Source organism: Mastomys coucha, unplaced genomic scaffold (assembly GCF_008632895.1).
Source record: "Mastomys coucha isolate ucsf_1 unplaced genomic scaffold, UCSF_Mcou_1 pScaffold15, whole genome shotgun sequence".
NCBI lineage: Eukaryota > Metazoa > Chordata > Mammalia > Rodentia > Muridae > Mastomys > Mastomys coucha.
The window spans coordinates 141,359,823-141,380,448 of NW_022196897.1; the positions used below are offsets into that span (position 1 = coordinate 141,359,823).

At 46.6% G+C, this 20,626-nt stretch overlaps 1 protein-coding gene across 5 annotated transcripts in view; it reads right to left on the reverse strand.

The window, feature by feature from the left end:
* Positions 1 to 3,782: 3,782 nt before the first annotated feature.
* Positions 3,783 to 20,626, reverse strand: part of Ggt7 (gamma-glutamyltransferase 7) — a 31,379-nt gene continuing 14,535 nt past the window's right edge. For 2 of the 5 annotated variants that reach the window (XM_031372423.1, XM_031372426.1), the window contains 12 exons: positions 19,440 to 19,557; positions 17,879 to 17,946; positions 17,609 to 17,682; positions 17,105 to 17,301; positions 15,491 to 15,578; positions 13,786 to 13,913; positions 13,531 to 13,619; positions 10,162 to 10,311; positions 9,930 to 10,047; positions 9,250 to 9,387; positions 7,967 to 8,066; positions 3,783 to 4,510 (listed from right to left, as the gene is read on the reverse strand). In XM_031372423.1, coding sequence (XP_031228283.1) covers positions 4,347 to 4,510; positions 7,967 to 8,066; positions 9,250 to 9,387; positions 9,930 to 10,047; positions 10,162 to 10,311; positions 13,531 to 13,619; positions 13,786 to 13,913; positions 15,491 to 15,578; positions 17,105 to 17,301; positions 17,609 to 17,682; positions 17,879 to 17,946; positions 19,440 to 19,557 — 1,432 coding nt within the window. In that variant the 3' untranslated portion in view covers positions 3,783 to 4,346. Of the gene's footprint in view, positions 4,511 to 7,966; positions 8,067 to 9,249; positions 9,388 to 9,929; positions 10,048 to 10,161; positions 10,312 to 13,530; positions 13,620 to 13,785; positions 13,914 to 15,490; positions 15,579 to 17,104; positions 17,302 to 17,608; positions 17,718 to 17,878; positions 17,989 to 18,366; positions 18,428 to 19,439; positions 19,558 to 20,626 lie in introns of those variants that run through there. The other 3 variants (XM_031372427.1, XM_031372428.1, XM_031372424.1) reach the window with 3 other exon arrangements.

Here is a 20,626-nt window from a genome sequence, read left to right on the forward strand (position 1 = left end):
TCCCTCCCTTCCCCCCTTCCTTCCTTCCTTTCTATTTCTTTCTATTTATTTTTGTGACAAGGCTTCACTATGTAGCTCTGGCTGGCCCAGAGCTTGCGATGTAGACCAGCCTGGACTCCCAGAGATCTACTTGCTTCTGCTTCCCACATGCTGGGATTAAGAGCATGCACCACCACACCAGACTTCTAAATTTTTAGTCTATTTACATGAGATATTTTTCCTCATTCTTTATTTTCAACCTATTTGTATCTTTGAATCTGAAGTATATCTTTTCATAAACATTAAACTGCTGGATATTATTTTTATATCCAGTCTGATGTGGTTTCTTGATCAGATTGTTTTATCTATCCACCTTTAAAGTTACTGTTTTTGCAGTACTGGGGCTTGAACTCAGAACTTCATGACTGCTAGACATGCTGTATGACAGAGCTACACTCTTGGTCCTCTTCCCATTTATTTATTGACTTCTTAAATATTTTTTGTTGTTGTTGTTTTGTTTTGAAGACAGGGCTTCTCTACATAACCTTGGCTGTCCTGGAACTCACTCTATAGACCAGGTTGGCCTCAAACTCATCCAGAGATCTGCCTAACTCTGACTCCAGAGTGCTGGGATTAAAGGCATGTGACACTACCACCAGCGATTTCTTGAATTTTAAAACGATGCATTTGCCTCAGATTATTTCCTTCCTCTTGTGGAAATATCTCTGAATTACAAGAAGAAGGTATGTAAGGAAGAGGCCAACAAAACTGACTAGTGCAATAATGATCATTTAAAACTCTCCCTAGTACCAAGCACATGGCTGGAGATCCTCTAAGAGCTGACCACAGTTGGTAGTGATCACCTAGTGTGTACACAACCCTAAAGCTAGTCCCCGGCGCCACAGAAACCAGGCATGGTAGCACATGACTGTAATCGAAATCTAAGCCCTTGGGAGGTAGAGGCAGGAAGACAGAAATTCAAGATCTCCTTCAGCTGCACAGTAAATCCGAGGATCCTGTCAGAGAAAATAGTAAAGGAAATGCCAAAAATTATTGAGGAAGTACTCTTAACTTTATGTGAGGCCTGAGACATTCTACAAAGTACCAAGTTTCTTATCTCATTTCATAGTTAGCCAAAGTCATATTCTTAATATGAGGCAAATTTTCCAGTGTTCCTATACTATCATAAGATGGTAAAGTCTAAATAAACTAAAAATGATTAGGAATACATCCCAGTCAGCACTGGTCTTGTCTTTTTCACGAGTGTCTCCAGTGCCTTGGGCCTTGCATGACAGAGTAGACATAGAATACATTTCATGGAATAAAATTTAGTGTTACTCAAACTCCTCTTTCTCTGACTCTCTCTCTCTCTCTCTCTCTCTGTCTCTCTCTTTCTGTCTCTCTGACTCTGTCTCTCTCTTTCTCTCTCTATCTCTCTCTTTCTCTCTCTCTCTGTCTCTCTCTTTCTCTCTGTCTCTCTGACTCTGTCTCTCTTTCTCTCTCTATCTCTCTCTTTCTCTCTCTCTCTGTCTCTCTCTCTCTCTTGTTGAAACAGAGTTTCTCTGTGTAACCTTGGCTGTCTGAGAACTCAATTGTACACTAGGCTGGCCTCAGACTCAGAGATCAGCCTGCCTCTGCCTCCTGAGTGTTGAGATTAAAGGCATTCCCACCACTGTCCAACCCAGAGTGGCCTTGAAATTATGATCCTTCTTTCTCAGTCTCCCATGTACTAGGACAGTATCGAAATATACTTCTTCCATCATCAGAGTCTTAGTATTCAAGAGTCTTAGCTGGATGCAGTGGCCCATGCCTACAATCCAAGTTCTTAGGAGGCAATGACAGAGGACTGCTCTGAATTCTAGTAGCCAGAAGAGGAGGAAAAGATAGCAATTATGAAACATAGTTCCATTTTTACTATTTAAACATTGTTTAAACATTCACATCTTGATTTGCAGGTAGGAGACAGATCACGGAAAATTCCTGGGAGTCTTTTGAAACCTCCAAATGCAACCCCAGTGGCACAGTTCCTCCAACAAGGCTACCCTTAATCCTTCCCAAACAGTTCCACCAACTGGAGACCAAGTACTCAAACATAGGAGCCCATTATGTTTACTATTTAAACATAATCTATAAATGTGCAGAAAAAAGAAGTGTGGAGGAATATGCTAGATTTCTGACAGTGCAATTTTTGGAGTGTGAGTTCTTTAGGAGAGTAGATAAACTATATTACATATCTCTGATAACTGATATTTTAATAACTGTTACATCTTTAACATACCTATGAGACATACTACAGAGCTTATTGTGATGACATTGTACCTTTCTCATCTGTAACAAGTTCCTGTTCACTTGTTTTATATTTTGTGGTGGTAGAGATAGAACCCGGGGCTCTGTGCATGCTGGGGGACCACTAAGTCACCTCCACATCTCTTTGCTTAATGTTTGTCTTTTTTAGGGCTGAAGTCTAGTGCCTGAAATATAGTAGATAATAGACAAACATGGTAGTTTAAATGAGAGCGGCCCCCATGGGCTCCTGTGGTTGAGTACTTGGTCTCCAGTTGGTGGAACTGCTTGGGAAGGATTAAGGGTAGCCTTGTTGAAGGAACTGTGTCACTGGGGTTGCATCCCAGGAATTTCCCGTGATCTGTCTCCCATCTGCAAATCCCGATGTGAGCTCGCAGCTGCTCTTTCAGCCCTCTGTTGGCACACCACCATCAAAGACTCTAAGAGCCTTAAGGCCAATTAAAATCTTTCTTTTTAAGCTGTCTTGGCCATGGTGTTTTGTCACAATAATAGAAAATAACACAGCATGTACAAATAACATTGCATATGAAAGGTACTTGTCATGTGAACCATTATTCTTAACAAAGAGCTCACCCACCAGCTGTGACATTGGTTAGGAACACAAGTTGTAGAGTCAGACATCCGGAGTCTGAACCCAGGTTCTTCTGTTTAACAGTTAAGAAACTTTGGAGGCAGGCTGGGTAGTGGTGGTGCATGCCTTTAATCCCAGCACTTGGGAGGCAGAGGCAGGCGGATTTCTGAGTTCAAGGCCAGCCTGGTCTACAGAGTGAGTTCCAGGACAGCCAGGGGTATACAGAGAAACCCTGTCTTGAAAAACAAAAAGAAAAGAAGAGAAAAGAAAAGAAAAGAAACTTTGTAGGCATCCTTTCAACAACTTTTTGCCCATATTTCGCCAATAAGGTATGAATACTATTTACATTTGGCTCATGAGCTTTGTGACAAAGATTAGGTAAGATTATTTTCATCAAGTGCTCGGCATTAAGTGCACTACTTAGGTATCTACAATAAAAGTTATTGTTTGTAATTACTAGTATAGTTTTGGCAACACAACCCCTACAAAGTTGATTCCAGGTTGTCCAGGTATCATGGGCTTCTAAGATAGGGTGAGCCAAGGTCTCGTCTCTTACTCTTACTCCTACTTCCAACCCCATGTTTGAATTCTTGGTCTCTAGATGGGTGGACTTTGACATTATTGGAGTTTATAGAACCCCTGGAGGTGGAGCCTAGCTGTGGGAAGAGGGTGTCTGGAGAATAAGGCTTGAGGTTTAACTACGGATGGGATGTCGTCTCTGCCTCCTGATCTGCCCTTGTGTGAGCAAGCTCCCCTGCCATATATCTAGGAGCCGTTTTGTCACCAAGCCACCCTGCCTGATGGACCAGCTCCTCTTAAACTGCAGCCAGTGTAAATCTTTTCTCTCTTAAGCTGCACCTTGCCAGGTATCCTATCAGAGCAATTAGAAAGCAACTACTACATCAGTTATACAGAAATCAAGCCAGAGTCAGGGTTAAGCAATAGTCTTTCTTTAATTCCCCATTGCAAATGGAAGCCCCTGAGCTGATACCCACCCCTACCCCTACTTGGCTGCCTGGGACCTTCAAATGCAAGGCCCCTGCCTCAACCTGGTGGAAGGGGAGGATTACCTCTCTATATAATGGCCAATTTTTAAAAAATACTAGTCACTTGAGAAATGGGGCCAGATACAGGAAAAGGGAGCTGGAAGACAAGGCCTAGGCTAGAAGGCCTTGGGGTTGTGAGACCCTTGAGAAGGGTTTGCAAGCACATCCCTAAGCTCAAGGATAGCATGGCTGAGAGAGGAGAGGAGACAGACAATCTGACTCCTCAAGGTCCTGCCTGCCTGGTCATGGACACTGATGGCATCATTACCACCAAAGGCCTCCAGTTGGAGAATTTTCCAGTTACTCTGGGATAGGGTTTGCTGAGCATCCCCTCCGGCCCCTGATCTGAGGCATCCATGGGGTCCCCCTGAGACCAAACCTGGGAGAAAGAGGGACTCTGGGAACATGCAAAGGCGGGCAGCCGAGATCCCGCCCACCCCAATGCTCTACAGGTTGGTGGCTCCAGCTGCATCAGGGCTCCGAGGGTCCTTCACACCGATGATGAAGTTGTTGGTTCTCCGACTGCCGTGGACCCAGGATAAGACATCTACCTTCTCCACATGGTGACCCCTGGCTTCCAGGAACTCAATCTCTTCCTCCGTGAACTCACCTGCAAACCATTCCCACAGCACACATGCATTAGAGAGCTGACTCAGGGACCTCGCTATCAGATTTGAGTCATGGTCTTAGCTGTTTCAACAGCAGGAACTGCATGACTTTGCATAAATTGTTTTACTTCCGTGAGCCTCAGTGTCCTCATGCATACAGTGGGGGATTGTAGAGAACCTACTATATAAAGTTGTTTATGTGCATAAAGGGCTTAAAGGAGGTAATGCACAGGAAGCACTGAGCTTGGAGCCTTGTAATTAGTCAGTAATAACAGTAAGTAGTCATTCTTGTTTGGTTTTGTGTTTTTGTTTTTTGAGACAGGGTCCTCTCTATTAAATAGCCCCAGCTGTCCTGGAACTCACTCTGTAGATCAGGCTGGCCTCAAACTTACAGAGATCCACCTGCCTCTGCCTCCTGAGTACTGGAATTAAAGGCATGCACCACTACTGCCCAGCCTAAGCAGGCATTCTTAAGAATGGCAAGAGGCCTGGACTATATCACTAAGTTGCCATGTTACTCGTGAGGATTATTGAATAGCCTACTTAATGCTCACCCAGCCCTGCCTTCTCTACAGCTTTACACAGGAGCCAAAGGAGCTCGACTCCCATCTAAACCCTCCAACAGCTCTGACAGGTCTTATAGAAGCCAAAGCCCACCTAAGCCTCTAGGCTCCACCAGGCCCTTTCTGAAGTCTTCTCCTGGTTCCTTCTGGTCTACACCTTGCTTAGCTGTTCTGGCCTTCCTGACATCCTCTCCATCTCTCCAGCCATACTGGCAACCTTACTGTCTCTCCAGTACAGGCTTTTACACCCAATACTGTTTCACTTTAGAATGTTTTCCCCTTGATGGTCACACAGTTGGCTCCTTTACGTCATTCCTGTCCTTGGTCAAAGGCATGTCTTTGAGACTTTCCCCATTATCTAGATTATCAGTCTCAGGGTTATCCTGCTTTCTTTCCTCCTTCTATTCCTTTTGGAATGGGGGTCTTATGTAGCCTTGGCTGATCTCAGGCTCACTATGTCCCTAGGTAGCCAAGATGACCTCGAGCTTCTTCTGATCCTCCTGCCTCCACTGCCCAAGGACAAGCACCACAAGGTCAAGTTTTTATTGTACTCAAGCAGAACTTAGAGCCTCATTCTGGACAAGCACCTACCAACCGGCTTCATCTCTAGTCATATCCTGCTATTTTATTCTATTTGTTCTGTTTTGTTTGTTTGAGAGAGTATCTCATTGTGTATCCCTTGCTGGCCTAGAAATTCTCTGTAGACCAGGCTGGACTCTCAGAGATCTGCCTGCTTCTACCTCTTGAGTGCTGGGATTAAAGACATGCATTAGCAAACCCTGCTTTCCCCCACCCCCGAAAAATAATTTACTACTGTTCTTACTGATTGACTGTATCTCTTTCCTTAATATAAGCTTTTTAAATGGCAGGTTGTCTTACTTGTGATTGCTTCCTGGTGTTTATAGAAGGTCAGTACACTGTAAAAGTTAAGTCTGTATTTGTGAGGCTGTGGTTGCTTAACCTCTGGCTTAGTTCAGGTTTTCATCATCCTGCCTTGAGCCATACCTCCCCTAGCTAAAGCAAACAGGCTCTAAGTCTCTCCTCAGTTGGTTGCCTCTTAACTTAGACCTTAACAATAAGCCTTGTTAATGTCACCCCTCCCCCTTTGATCCTCGCTATAAAGTCTTGGTCTTCTTATGTCCCCAAACGGGATGATTTTAGGCAGTTCTTTTGAAAAAGCATTATTGTTATTATTAATAATCTATTTATTTGGTTTTTGGAGACAGAGACACTCTATTTTGTAGCTCTGGCTATCCTGGAATTCACTATGTAGACCAGGCTGGCCTCAAACTCACAGAGATCCACCAACCTCTGCTTCCTGAGTGATGAGATTAAAGGCATGCACCATCATGCCTGGCCACTAGAAAAAAAAAATCCATATTACTGAATGGCATTAAATAACTACCTCAGAGGGGCTGGTGAGATGGCTCAGCGGGGAAAGAGCACCGACTGCTCTTTGGAAGGTTATGAGTTCAAATCCCAGCAATCACATGGTGGCTCACAACCACCCATAATGAGATCTGACGCCCTCTTCTGGAGTGTCTGAAGACAGCTACAGTGTATTTACATATAATAAATAAATAAATCTTTAAAAAAAAAAAAACTACCTCAGAAAACAATTTCCTTTGTGCCTCACTTTTTGTCTTTTAGATAAAGGCAAGGTCCATGATCTCTAACATTCCCTGAAACTTCTTAAATAGTGAGAGAAATCTTCCAGGCCTTCTGCAGACAATACCACCTAACTACAACCTAAACATACTTATTTTTAAGTAACTATTCATCATCTACTTGTTGCGAATGATGTCATTTTCCTATTACAATCCTAAGGTTTCTGTTCAAACTACTGATTGACTGTATCTCTCTCCTTAATGTAAGGTTTTAAATGGCAGGTGGCCTTATTTGTGATTGCTTCCCGGTCACACTTCCTTCCCACTGTGAAGGTCAGTACACGGTAAAAATTAAGTCTATATTTTCGAGACTGTGGTTGATCCAGTGTATCTGTAGATATGCAGAGTGATGGAGTGGTGGTCTAAAGTCACAAAGGTGCCAGGTAACCTCAGGAAACAGCTGGTCTCCAATGCCATTCTTTCTGGGTCTTTCATAGACTGTCCCTCCTGCTCAGAAAGTCTGATATCACTACATGCCTAATTCCCACTCCCAATTCAAGGCCCAGCCAGTCACCACTTCCACTGTGAAGCCATGAGCTTCTTAATCTTCAAAATGAAGCTTTGTCGTTAGGGGCAACTCTGTCTCCTCATCATCACCCCTGAGCCCACGGTCCTGTCCCTGCTCTCCTTTCTGATCTCAATGTCTCCTCACCCACCCTGGTCTCTTTTTATTTCTCAAAAACATGAAACCAAATCTGCTCCAAGCTCTTAGCACTTGTTCTCTTAGTCTACAAAGCTCTGTCCCAGTTTCTGGTGTGTGTGTGTTGGGGTGGGGGGGACGCTTTGTCACTCTTCAGATCTCAGCTTCAGTGTCACCAAAGAAAAGCTTCCTGTCCCTGTAGGTCCCATTACAGCATCCTGCTCTGATGCTGTGGCCAAATTTTCCTTTCACTGTCTCCGATTATTTTTCTGTGCAGTATTCCCCTATAGCTGGGATGATGCTTCGCACATAGTAGGTGTTCATCATATACTGATGAATGGAAGTTTGCCAAAAAGATAGCTGTATCCCATTTTATAAAGGAGAAAATGAAGTCTCAAGGGTTGAGACATGGATTTCCTAACACTAGACGGTCAGGGAGTGCCAAGATAGTTCCAATCCCCAGATCTTACACTGACCCTACCAAAACCTTCTCAAGAAGGAAGTTAATGCTGGTCAAGGCAGGAAAATCTTGGGAACCTTCTCCATCCATCCCTGTGCCCATACTATGGGAACCTGCTCTGCACTCACTGTCCACCTGCAGGAGGTTGGACTGCAGGTCTGGGTGGAGGCGTCCTCGGGCCAGGCTGTCACTCAGATTCCGGTTCAAGGTCAGGACATTCAGTAGAACCTGTGGGCAGGCAAGGAGCAAAAACATCTGTCCCAGGAGCTGTCCCAGAAACAATGATTCAAGACTCCACAGCTCTCATTGTCAGTCCAAACCCTCTATAGTCTTTAGAAAGCTCACACTGGGTGGGTGTATCATCTAAGTCTTGCAACTGCACTGGAAACAGGTGACCTATGGTAGCTGTTCCCATTTTACAGAGGATGAATCTAAGGGCCAGAGAGAGACCGTGACTCCCTTTCAGAGTTTAAGGAAAAGGCACTGCTAGCATTAGTCTTCTATAATCTAGCCCAGAGCCACCTTCCCTTCTCTCCGGACAAGGCGGAGTTAACAGGGTGGTTTAGAGGACAAACTGGGTAGTTTCATCTCAGGGGTTAGGGGCTGGATAGACTTTGGAACTCAACTTCCTACCAGATGCAATAGCTGAATGAATTGAGCCAACTCCTAAGGTTGTTTCCTTACCTGTAAAATCAAAACAGTCATTCCTCTCAATGTTAGGGGAGTTAAAGGGGTTAACATACACACACAAACACACATATCACACAAACACATCTCACACACATAGACACATCTCACACGTATCTCACACACACATACACATCTCACACACACATATACACACACACCACACACACATCACACACATACCACAATGCCTAGTACTAAGTAAGGACTCTGTGATATTAGTTATTGTAACCCACTTCACAGAGGAGGATACTAAGGCTCAAGAGAGGCTAAGCTATTTCCCTAGCATCCCACAGTTGAAGGCTGGCAGCACTTAGGCTGAACTCTGGATTCTAATTCCAGAGTTAGCTCGTCACCTGTCCAAATAATGAGCCTGCTGTGTGTCAGGTGCTCAAGGCACACATGGAACTGTTCGGAGGTACTCTGGAGAATAGCAGGAGACCCTACTTTCAAAATAAGACACTACAGAGGGCTACTGGTCTATTTAGATATAGAGCAGGGGATGATGGGACTCGAGGCTTATAGAACACAGGCAGCCCAGAAGTGAGGACCCCATTTTCATTATGAAGTCCAACACAGCGCATCTGTGCCCAGGATAGGCCTGGCACAATGCAGTGCTGACTATGATTGCTGGAAGGGCATGGGAAACAATATATGGGACATGGCAGACCAGGTCACAGCATGGCTCCTGACTACAAAAGATCCATAATGGAGTAGCTCTCACCTGGGTCAAGCCACTGAGGCCTCGAGCAGCTCCATTGGCCCCCAGAGCGAGGTAGGTCCCACAGAGCCCTTCTGCTGGTCGGACTACCGTGGGCAGAAGGAAAGAGAGGGGCCGCTTCCCTGGCTGTACCGAGTTCTCCTGTTGTCAGAAGACAGAGATGAAAAGGAGGATGTAGTGTGGAGCAGAGGGAAAGGCCCAGCCCACCTCCTTTCTCACTTCCTTTCTTCTATATGGTCCCCAAGTTCAACTCTTGAGAGATAAGCCTCTTTCTGGCAACAACGTGCTGTCTGTGGAAGAGGAAGTCCCAAAAAGACTAGTGGGAAAATCGAGTTAGAAGTGGAACCTCTGAGCTACAATGCATTGCAGAAACAAGACTGAACCAAGAAAAACGGCAATGGGGAGGGCAGAATCCCCCCATCACAGATCTGAACACCATTAGCCCAGCAGTATGTAATCGTAGCTCTCTAGTGCCAGAAGCAGCCCAAACACTAAATGGGGGTCACTGTGCAGAGAGGAGGCAAGACTTTTCCCTAGTCACACTGAAGGGATGGGAATGAAGTGAACATCTCATTTCCTTCAAACAGAATTTCTCATAGGAAATAGGGAGGGAGGAGGATCCACAGTGCCGTGTGTCCTATCTGGCCTCAAGGTCCCAGGGAGAGTGGAAAGCAAGACCCTACCAGGCTGGGTGCAGAGTGGTTAGCGGTCCTGTTGGGCCAGGAGAAGTCTAACATCTGGCTGTTGAGAAGGATCCCGGAGGGAGTAAGGAGGCCACTTCCAAAAGGCCGGTTCAGGGAGCTGGGGGCAGAAATGAGGTTGAGCCCTGTGGATGCCTTCACTCCCACCCAGCCCCTACTTCCATTGTGCTTGGAATGATTTCTTCTTGCTGGTTCTAAGCCTGAGCTGGCGTACCTGACCATGGCCACGATGAAGTCATCAGGGCCCATGACCAGCACCTGGGCAGCTGTGGGAGCCCCATCCAGCTCATAGACAGGCAGGAGTGGGGCAGGGGCTGCCTGAGAGTCACTGATGTGGCCCCGGAAGTTGGCGGCCTCCACCTTGCTGAAAAGGAGGTGGTAAAGAAGGGAATACACAAGGAGAGTTTGTTACATCCCACCTATCTGTGGTGTTTATGTGACTGCTAGATCACATCTGCCTTCTTCACGGGAGTATTAAGTCTGCAGGGGGAGATCACACTGCTAACATGTATGAAACACCGAGAAAAGAACCACTGAATTGAACTTATTTAGCCATTATTCAGAATTGACAGCCAGCCTTTCATTTTACTTAATGTTCCAATCAAGAGTTACAGTTGCCGGGCAGGGGTGGCGTACGCCTTTAATACCAGCACTTGGGAGGCAGAGGCAGGTGGACTTCTGAGTTCGAGGCCAGCCTGGTCTACAGAGTGAGTTCCAGGACAGCCAGGGCTACACAGAGAAACCCTGTCTCGAAAAACCAAAAAAAAAAAAAAAAAGAGTTATAGTTATTTTTGGCTCTATTCCTCTCTATGAAATGTCTGGGCGCAGGGAATGCTCTGAAGGTATTTGTTGGGAATAAGCAAGCTTGATTGATTTGGCCAAATGTTTGTAGTTTGCAACTAAAGTTCTTTAAGAATTTAGTGAGATAGGGCCTGTGAGATGGCTCTGTTGGTAAGAGGTGCTTTCTGTGCAAGTCTGACAACCTGAGTTCAATCCCCAGAACCCACATAAAGGAAATGGGGGAGAACTGGCTCCAGAAAGCTGTCCTCTGACCTCTGTGCACACACCACACACCACCACCATCATCACCATCGAATGATAAATAAAATAAAAATCTAAAAATCGTTTAGTGAGAAGCCGGAGTGTTAATGCATGGTTGTAATCTTGGCACTTGGGAGGAAGAAGTGGAAGATTTTTAAGTGCTAGGTGAAAACTAGAATGCATAGAATTCCAGGACAGGCTGGCTATATAGCAAGATTCTATCCCAAAAGGAGGAGGGAGAGGGAGGGAGAGGGGAAGGGGAAGGGGAGGGAAAAGGGGAGGGAGAGGAGAAGGGAGAGGGGGAGGGAGAGGGGGAGGAAAGCAGGACTGGGAGGGAGAGAAAACCATAGTGTTTTAGTTGAGGAAAGATTTTTGTATATGGGGATCTTTATCTGTTATTAGTTTGTTTTGTTTTTGTTTTCTTTTTTTTTTCTGTTTACAAGGCAAAGAATACATGGTAAGCCCTCGATAGCTATTTATTGGCTGAAGTAGCTGCATATGTGCCATGTAAATGCAGGCATGTTTTAGAGCTATAAGCCCAGCTGAGGGGTTCTCTGTTATCAGTGCTACTAGCCATGTGTTGGGTTATTTGTGGTGATCAGGAAACAAGAAGTTAGCGAGGATTACCAAAGACATTCACTTGGTTTTCAACCGAATGCAGAGTGGGTCTGGGCCAACGCTGAATGTCCACGCCTCCACCGTGGGCTCAGGGCCTTGGGTGGGAAAGCTGAGAGCCCAAGGCTTGTCCCTGCTGCTCGATGCTCACCGGTTTTCACTGCTCTTACTTCCGCCTTCTTCTGATAAATGATACTAACTTTTGCTTTTCTTTTTTGAGACAAGATCTCTCTTTCTAGCCCTGGTACTAGGTAGACCAGGCTAGCCTTAAATTCAAAGATCTGCCTGCGTCTGCCGCTGGAATTCTGGTGCCCAGTATAATACTAACTTTTGTTATAAGTGTATGTACTATGTGAATTCTGGAGCTCAACATGATATTATCCTCTCTCTCTCTGTGTGTGTGTGTGTGTGTGTGTGTGTGTGTGAGAGAGAGAGAGAGAGAGAGAGAGAGAGAGAGAGAGAGAGAGAGAGGCCTGCCTTGGTGTACGCATGACGTGATGTACATATGAAGGTCAGAGGACAATGATGGGTGTCTGTCTTCACTGATCACTCTGTTTGAGGGAGGCTCTCTGCTGTTATTTCCATTGCATATACCAGGTTCTGGGAATTCTATCTCCATCTCCCACCTTTGCCTTCAGTAGTTACTAGAATTATAGACACCCATGCCAGGTTTTTATTTGGGTTCTGTGAATTTTAACTAAGGTCCCCACGATAGTGCTGTAAGTGAATCTACCCACTGAGCTATCTCCCCCGTCTCTCTATTTTTTTTTTTTTGACTGACTGATACAATTAAATGTATTTCATATATAGCATCTCACTTTAGCTCAGGTTGACCCACAACTTACTATGTAGTCCCAGCTGACCTTGAACTTATGGCAATCCTCCTGTCTCATCCTCCTGCCTCAATCCATGCTGGAATTATAGGCACAACTCACCAGTATGATGTTTTGAGGAGGTTTATACACAAGAAGGAAATTTAGCTAACTAACAACTGTGGTAGTCCACAGTTATCATTTCTGTAGTGAAAATATCTAACTCTTTATTATCCAAAATATAATAGTTTGTCACTAGTCACCATGCTATGCAAGAGACCTCTTGGACTTATTCCTGCCATCTGGAAGTAAGTGTCCTTTTCTCCAAAGCCTCTCAATTTCCATCTTTTTGCTTTTAAATTATAAGTTGCTTGCAATTTAATTCATGGAGTGATGTTTGAGTAACAGTACAAATTTACATTAGCTGTCTTTTTGGTCTGTGGTTTTCTTGGAACTAGACTGTAAGCCAGGCACAATAATAGTCAAACAATCAACCTACTCTTACCTTTGTGGCCAATTAATAATGAATTGCATTTATTGCACATTTACTATGTTCCCAGTGGATGTGCTGAATGCCTAAAATGTTATCTTATTTATATACGTGTTCTCTTATTGATTTACATGTTATTATCATCAAAACCTCATAGAGTGGATACAGTATTACCAGGCTCCTTCTGTAATCAGATGTAGTGAGTTTAAATTAATTTCCCAGAGTGATAGCTAGAAAATGTTAAAAGTGGTGGTCTAACAGAGGCGGTCTCACCGAGCATGATCGTACCACTGTGCTGCTGGCAGAGACACAACCACTCAGAATTCCCATCACTGCCAGCACCTGCACAGAGACTACTGTGCTGCTCTCAGTCTTTTCGTTTTCTACTTTAAGTGGAGGACAGTTGTGTCCCTACAGGTTAAGGTCACGCAAAGGGCCAAAGAGTTCACAAGCAGTTGACCAGCTCACTGCAGACCGGGAGGGTGATGCGGCCAGAGGCACCACGTGTCACACAGCGTTAGGTCTCAGCCGAAAGGGACTTGAGACTTCACAAGATTTTTGCCTGATTCCTTCTCCCACATCTCCCCCATTCCTGCAGCACCCAGGGCCATATCCCAGGACAAACCTGAGCATGTCGTCCATGCTCTCAGTGATGGTAGAATCATAGACAGGGTCTCCCAGTCTGCTAGCCAGGGCCAATGCAATCTTCAGGGTCTGAAAACACAGCAGGGATGTGGAAAAGGCTGCCAGGCCCCTCCCAGCACCCCCACTTGGGGGATCCTGAAAACTCAAAGGTGTTTTAGTCCTGCTCCAAGGAGGCACTCCACTTTCCCATTTCTAGTGTTCCCAAATCCAGGTAAGATGGAAGAGTGGGCCTTACCTCTGCTACCCAGTGAAGTGCTTGCTCACGTGATACCAGGCTGGTGAGGTTGAAGCCCTCCAGGATGTTGAGAGCACTGATGAGGGCTGGGCCTGTGTGTGGGGGTGGGGGACTGAGAACCAGGTGGCCTGAAAGGATAGGAAATGACCAGATAGCAGAAGAGGGGTCAAGTCTTCTTCATATAGCATGTCTCTTGTGCACACCTCACCATTACACACACAGATGAGAAAAGGAATCATCAAGAGGCGAAAGGACCCACTGAAGGTCACATGCTGGCCAAAGGCAGAGCCTCCTCCGCCATAGGAGAAAACTAAGATTGGAGAGCCGGCTTGTGCTCACTGTGACAGCACACAGATTAAATCTGTGGCCTGCTGAGAGTTACATTGCTGGTCACTGGCAAAGGAGGGACAGGTGACCAAATGTCTACAGAATCCTGGTTTGCTATGGACTTCCTTCAATCCCTCCCACAGGTCAGGAATGGATCAAGTGCTCTGATGGTTCCACTTAGCCTGAAACTTCTTGGGAGCAGCATCCTTCTCTTCCTACTTTGTTATTCGGTGGTTGGATATTAAAAGACTAATAACACCACGGGAGACATGGAACACGGGCAGTGATAACCGACTCGTCTAATCAACCTTATTCTACAGGGACAGAAACTGAGCCATATGAATCAACTGGCCAGGATTATAAGAGGTCAGGTGAACCTCCAGCACTCGAGACACTGAACTGCTGAGACATCCCAGCATGGGGAGCAAGAACAAAAATCTGCCATGGATTCAGTGTCCACTGTGGTCAAGGCGACTTCCCTTATTTTGTCCTCAAGTCCTCGTGGGCACCCCGAGATGTGGACACCATTACTGTCTCCACCTTATGGAGGGAACCAAGGCTCAGAGTGGGAAGTGCGGGACAAGAGGTATAGCTGATGCTCACCTCTGCCTTCCTGACGCTCAGGCTACATTCTTTGCTCTGTGTCATATACTACTACCTCTAGATCAGGAAGACAGGAGCCTGGAAACAAACTCAGAGGAGGCCTTGCCCAGGGCTTGAGGCAACCTGTCCTTCCTAGAGAGGAGAGAACCTCAGAACTCCCAAGGGACCTAGCACACAACACCTCGGGGTCAGCAAATATAAACCGCATTCATGCTATAGGCTTGGCTTTCTAAGCTTCTGATTGGTTCCTGAATTGTTCCACTTCTCCCTAAGTCTCAATTGTCTTTTAAAGTCAGCGACAGGCAAATCTGTGCTTGTCTTAAAGGGCTCGTTCTGCCCTTAGATGGACTTTGGTCTCAGAAATTCTTGGGAAGCTCAGATCAACGAAAAGGGAGCTAGAAGACAGAGTTGAGGCAATCCAGAACCCAAATCAAGGAAACCTAAGACGTAGCTCAGTAAAGGGGATTTGTCCTCTGTAAAAGGTCCAACCCCAGCACTGTAAAAAAGCAAATAAATAACAAATACCCAAACAACAAAAGAAAAAGAAAAAGCCACGTCCTAGATGTCCCCACGTCCTACTCATTTAATAACTGACCCCATGTTATTTCAGGAGGTGGCTGGCTCTGGCTTGTTTCAACAGCTGGCTACCTAGTGGGCTCATTGCCTCTGTTTTATCTCCTGTGACAGGGAAAGGAGATTCCAGGCCAAACGGATGTGGCCATGGACTGGAAACTTCTCCTGAGTAGGGACCCTTAGGAGCTGGGGGAGAGGTCACCTCGGTACACTCCACACACAGGCTTCTCCATGAGAGCACTATAGTTGCTGAAGTCCTCCTCGGTTATGACACCCCCTGCATGCTGAGCCTGGAGGAGAGAGAATCATCATTCATCACAGTGGGGCCATGAGGATGGCTCATGCCACATGTCAATCACAGACAAGCCTGTTACAGCTTTTGTTCCCTCTGTAACCTTTTGGGATCCCACCAGCCCAAGGACAAAGGAGGCAGAGGAAGTTACCATGTACAGAAGAATCATCAAAACTAGCCAGGCGGTGGTGGCGCACGCCTTTAATCCCAGCACTTGGGAGGCAGAGGCAGGCAGATTTCTGAGTTCGGGGCCAGCCTGGTCTACAGAGTGAGTTCCAGGACAACCAGGGCTATACAGATAAGCCCTATCTCACCCCCCCCAAAATCATAAAAAAAACACAAAAGCAAAACAAAACAAAACAAAACAAAAAAAGAAACCATCTGGTGTTTTACTATAGTTAACTAAAGACACGGCAGGGCTGGGGGCGGGGAGATATACCTCAGTGATAGAGTACTCTGGTATGCTCAAAGCCCTAGGTTTGAGCCTTAGGTTGGCCTTCCTTTCTAGTAAGACTACCACAGCACTATGGACTTGGAACGACCTTGGCAGGCCTGCCCTATGAAACATGGCTGACCACTCTTCCCTGACTGATGCACCAATTTTGTACAAATCAGTGTGTTCATTCCATTCCAGCAGCGCAACCATTGTTTAAATTGTTTAAAATTATTTTATTATTTTAGAGTACAGGTGTTTTGTCTGCATGTGTGTCTGTGTACCACATACATGCAGTAGCCATGGAAGCCAGAAGAGGACATCATATCTCCCAGGAACTGGGGTTGCAGATGGTTGTGAGCCATCATGTGGGTGCTGGGAAGCAGACCTGGCCCTCTAGAAAGCAGCCAGTGCTCTTCACCAGCAAGCCATCTCTCCAGCCCCAGGCCAATATAAATTAGTATTACCACTATCAACCTTTTTTTAATACTTTCTAGTATAAAACTTTAGACGAATCTGCCCTTGGTGAACTACTCATTGAATTTCTTGGCTAGTACATAGTTATGTGTCTGGCAGATAAATAATGCACTTCATGACTAAATGGCTCACCTATATAATCCCCACAGTATATGACAATGGCTTAGATAAATATTCCTGTTGCACAGTACAACTTGACAATATTTTCAGTACCCATTATTACCCCAGACTAAGCCTTTTTGGAGTTAAGGGTAACCCCCCTATGTCAATCTCCTATGTCAATATCACCATCAGTTCTTGGAAGAGCCGGGAAGAGTCTAGACCCAGGGGAACTGAGACTGGTGCTGCGTTTCCTGGGAGTAACAGACTCGCTGGCCCTAGCCCTGAGAAACCCAGCCATTCCCTCTCAAGATCATCTCTACCTATCTATGTTCCTCACGTCACAGAGAAGTGCTTCTTGCCCTTAACAACTACTGGTTGGATGTCTATCACCAGAGGTTAATTCTGTTTCTTTATGAAGCACACAACCAGTAAACTACCTAGAGGATGAAAGGGAGGGTGGCATCTCTGCCACAGGGGCACTGTGAATACCCACCTCCCACTGCCACACTCACCTCAGCCACCATCTCCAGTGTGAGGTTGCCACCATTGTAGAAGGCAGCGGGGCCAGAGACGGCAAGTATTTCCAGCACCTCAGCTAGGTCAGGCCGTCGCAGCAGGGAGCCAGGCAAGGGTGGGTGGCCCAATGGCAAAAAAGTCTCCAGGAAGCGGTCAGATGCATTGGGAGGCAGCTGCTCTGCCAAGGCATGAGCTGAGGGTGGGGGTGGGGGGCGAGGTTGAGAGGCTGGGTGGGTGGTGCCAAGACTGGACTTGATGGGTCGGGTGGATAAGAGCTAAGTGACTGGCTCTGAGCTCGGGCTCCCCAGAAGCCTGTCATAGCTGGTAGGGATATATGGTCTCCTCCCAGATCCTCTGCCTGGAGGCTGCCTCCAGGGAAGAGAGGGATAGGAAGAAGTCTGAAGTGCAAACTGGAAAAGAGAACCCCTTTGCTTGGGGCCCAAATCTCAAGGCCTCCCCATTAACCTTGTACCTTCCCCCCACCTCCAGGCCCCACTGACCTAGATCATGGGTCACGTTGAAGCCATCTTGGGCCACAGCTGCTGCGAAGGCCAGGACTTGGGACCAGGGCAGCCTGAGGGGGCCGGAGAGCAGGGGGTGGAGGAGGTCCTGGGGGGAGGAGGAGGGGTCCTGGGGGAAGGGGGGTTCCTGGGAAGGAGAACCCTGGCAAGGGAAGGGGATATTAGGAAGGGGAGTTGGGAAGGAAGGAAAAGGCCACCCAGGGAGGGAGGTTAGGCAGGGACCCCTGGTCCCCACCGGAAGGTCTTTACCTGCCATAGAGCTGATGAGCTTCGTGTAGCCCTTTCACCATTCCGGGGACCCCCACCAAGAGCCCAGGCTGGGCGAGGCGGGCAGGCGAGGGAGAGAGGAGACCAGGTCACTGGAAGGGGGGGGCTGGGCTGAACTCCGCAGAGCCCCAAGCCAGGAATGGCTGGCACAGGGGAAAGACATAGGCCAAGTATCCCAGGAGAGGGGCAAGCTTTCCCCACGGGGTACCTCTCCCTCACCCATGACTTCTTATACACAAATGCAGAAAGGTCTCCCACGGTTGAGGGATTGAATAAATTAAGTGAAACCTTCCAAAAGCCAGGACACAAGCTTTCTAGGTAAAAATCAGTTCACATTGGGTAACAGGTACCCTAGTCTTTAAGTGGGCACAAAGGACCCCAGTTTAGCCAGTTCGCCTTCATGCTTCCATTACCTGACCTGGGACAACTCAGGGGTGTGTTTGGTTTTTGCCATGGCACTAAATACTCACTTTTCCAAGTTACTATCTTTCCTCTTTTGCTCTCTATAGCGAGTTTGCCTCTAGCGATTCTTTCTCCCAGTATGACAAAGCCTGAGAAAGTTATAGTCATCAGGCTTAGAGTGAGATAGAATTTGTTTACTTTGGTTTTCCAGAGACAAGGTTTCTCTGTGTAGCCCTGGCTGTCCTGGAACTCACTCTGTAGACCAGGCTGACCTTGAACTCAGAAATCCAACTGCCTCTGCCTCCCAAGTGCCGGGATTAAAGGTGAGCACCACCATTGGGCTGGTGAGATGGCTCAGCGGGTAAGAGCACTGACTGCTCTTCTGAAGGTCCTGAGTTTGGATCCCAGCAACCACATGGTGGCTCACAATGACCCATAATGAGATCGGATGCCCTCTTCTTGTGCATCTGAAGACGCCTACAGTAAATTATGCCGGAGCAAGCGGGGCCAGCAGAGGCCACACACATGATGGCTCACGGTCATCTGTACAGCTACAGTGTACTCATACACATAAAATAAATAAAGTCTTTAAGGTGAGCGCCACCACCTTCTGTCTCCGGTAAATGAGTTTTATCACAACTGAGTGATATCTGAGGGTCCTCAAAAGAGGCCTCACATCTTTCTTCCAGGCAGATAAAGCTGTCAGAGAAGTAAGATGTTGTAGTGCAATCTGTCAGTAGTCATTCAATTGTGTTTTGTGCATTTTGTTTTAATTTTAAAATTATATTTATTTATTAATTAGTGTGTGTACGAGTATCGCATATGACCATGAATGGGTGTGTGTAGATTAGAGGAGACTTGTAGGAATCCTTCCTCTCTTTCTACTTCTGTAGGTTCTGGAGACTAAACTTGGGTTATCAGGCTTAGTAACAAATGCCAGCACCAACCAGTCCTTGTTCATTATTTTAGATCGGGGGAGGGCAAGCTACCTGCCATTATATAGCTAAGAGCATTTTGCGCACTTCATTTTGCCAGCCCATAGTAAATATGGAGCACAGCATAGTAAATACGGGTTAGCAGAAGGGGATGAAGGAGACCTTCCCCTGCCCCCTGGACCCTCTCTTCTCACCAGGGTCCCCACCTTGGTATCCCAAGATCTCTGCAGGGCCTCTTCTCTGAGGGCCCCGGGCGCAGACTCCCGGAAATCAATTAGGTGGCTCTCATTCCGTCGGATATCGTGTACCAGCATCACACCCCCACTGGGAAAGGCACAGAAAGTGAAAAGAGAGGAGAACTTGTCACCCTTCTGAAAGATTCAACTACCACTCCCTTAATCCCCTGTGGGAAGGTTGTAGACTGTCGGCCACACTGGGTCAGATGTTGGAGCCCCCTCCCCAGCAGGGATTCAGAAACTCAGTTGCCCTACAAAGGGTAAAACCCAGGAGGTGGGGAGCCCAGGTTACTGGAGACTTTAATCCCTGATTAAGAAAAATGCAGAGACTGGGGGAACAGGCTGTTCTGTCCCCTCCCTAGACCAGAGCTGGACCCCTGCCAGCTTCCTGCACCTGCCTACTTGGTACACGTCCCCCTTCCCCCCAGGGCTGGATTATGTAAGGAAAAACCCCATGTGAGGCCAGAAGGGGAATTTCTTGTCGGTAGAGCCTGGAGGGTTGCTCCTACCAAGAGGATGATTTTTGTCAGCTTGTTCCTTTTTCTGTGGCCTATTTACATCTTGGGGGGGGAGGGTAGCAAAATTAAAGTGTGTGCAGCTAAGTAACCACATAAGGAAAGCAGGGTAGATAAACAGCAAAGTGGCCAGCACCTTGACCCACCATGGGAAACACTCTGCTCAACTTCAGATAGTCACATGGGAATGTAGGTTCCATGTTACCAGATTTCCTGATTGTTCTTGAACTGTTAGCAATCTGGATTTTTATGAAAAGCATCAATATTTTAACAACAACAAACTTTGTGTGTGTGTGTGTGTGTGTGTGTGTGTGTGTGTATGTGTGTGTGTGTGCAAACCAAAGCAGCCTAGATGCTGGGTCTGACTTTTGAATGTCCGATTTGTAGCCTTGGTTTGAAGAACTCCGAGCCTGGGGTGTATTTTCTGTGGACAAGGTCCACAGTTTTCATCAGAGTAACAGGGATTGGTGCCTCGCTGCCTTAACTGATACCCCATTGCTTCATGAGCACCTCATCTTACACGTCACAAAAACTACTCTCCTGGTGGAAAACCATGAGAACTTCAGAACACACCTCCATTTCTTTCTTCCATATGGTCTGCCATCATGACTCCGTCCAGGGAGAAAAAGGGTGAAACTGGCC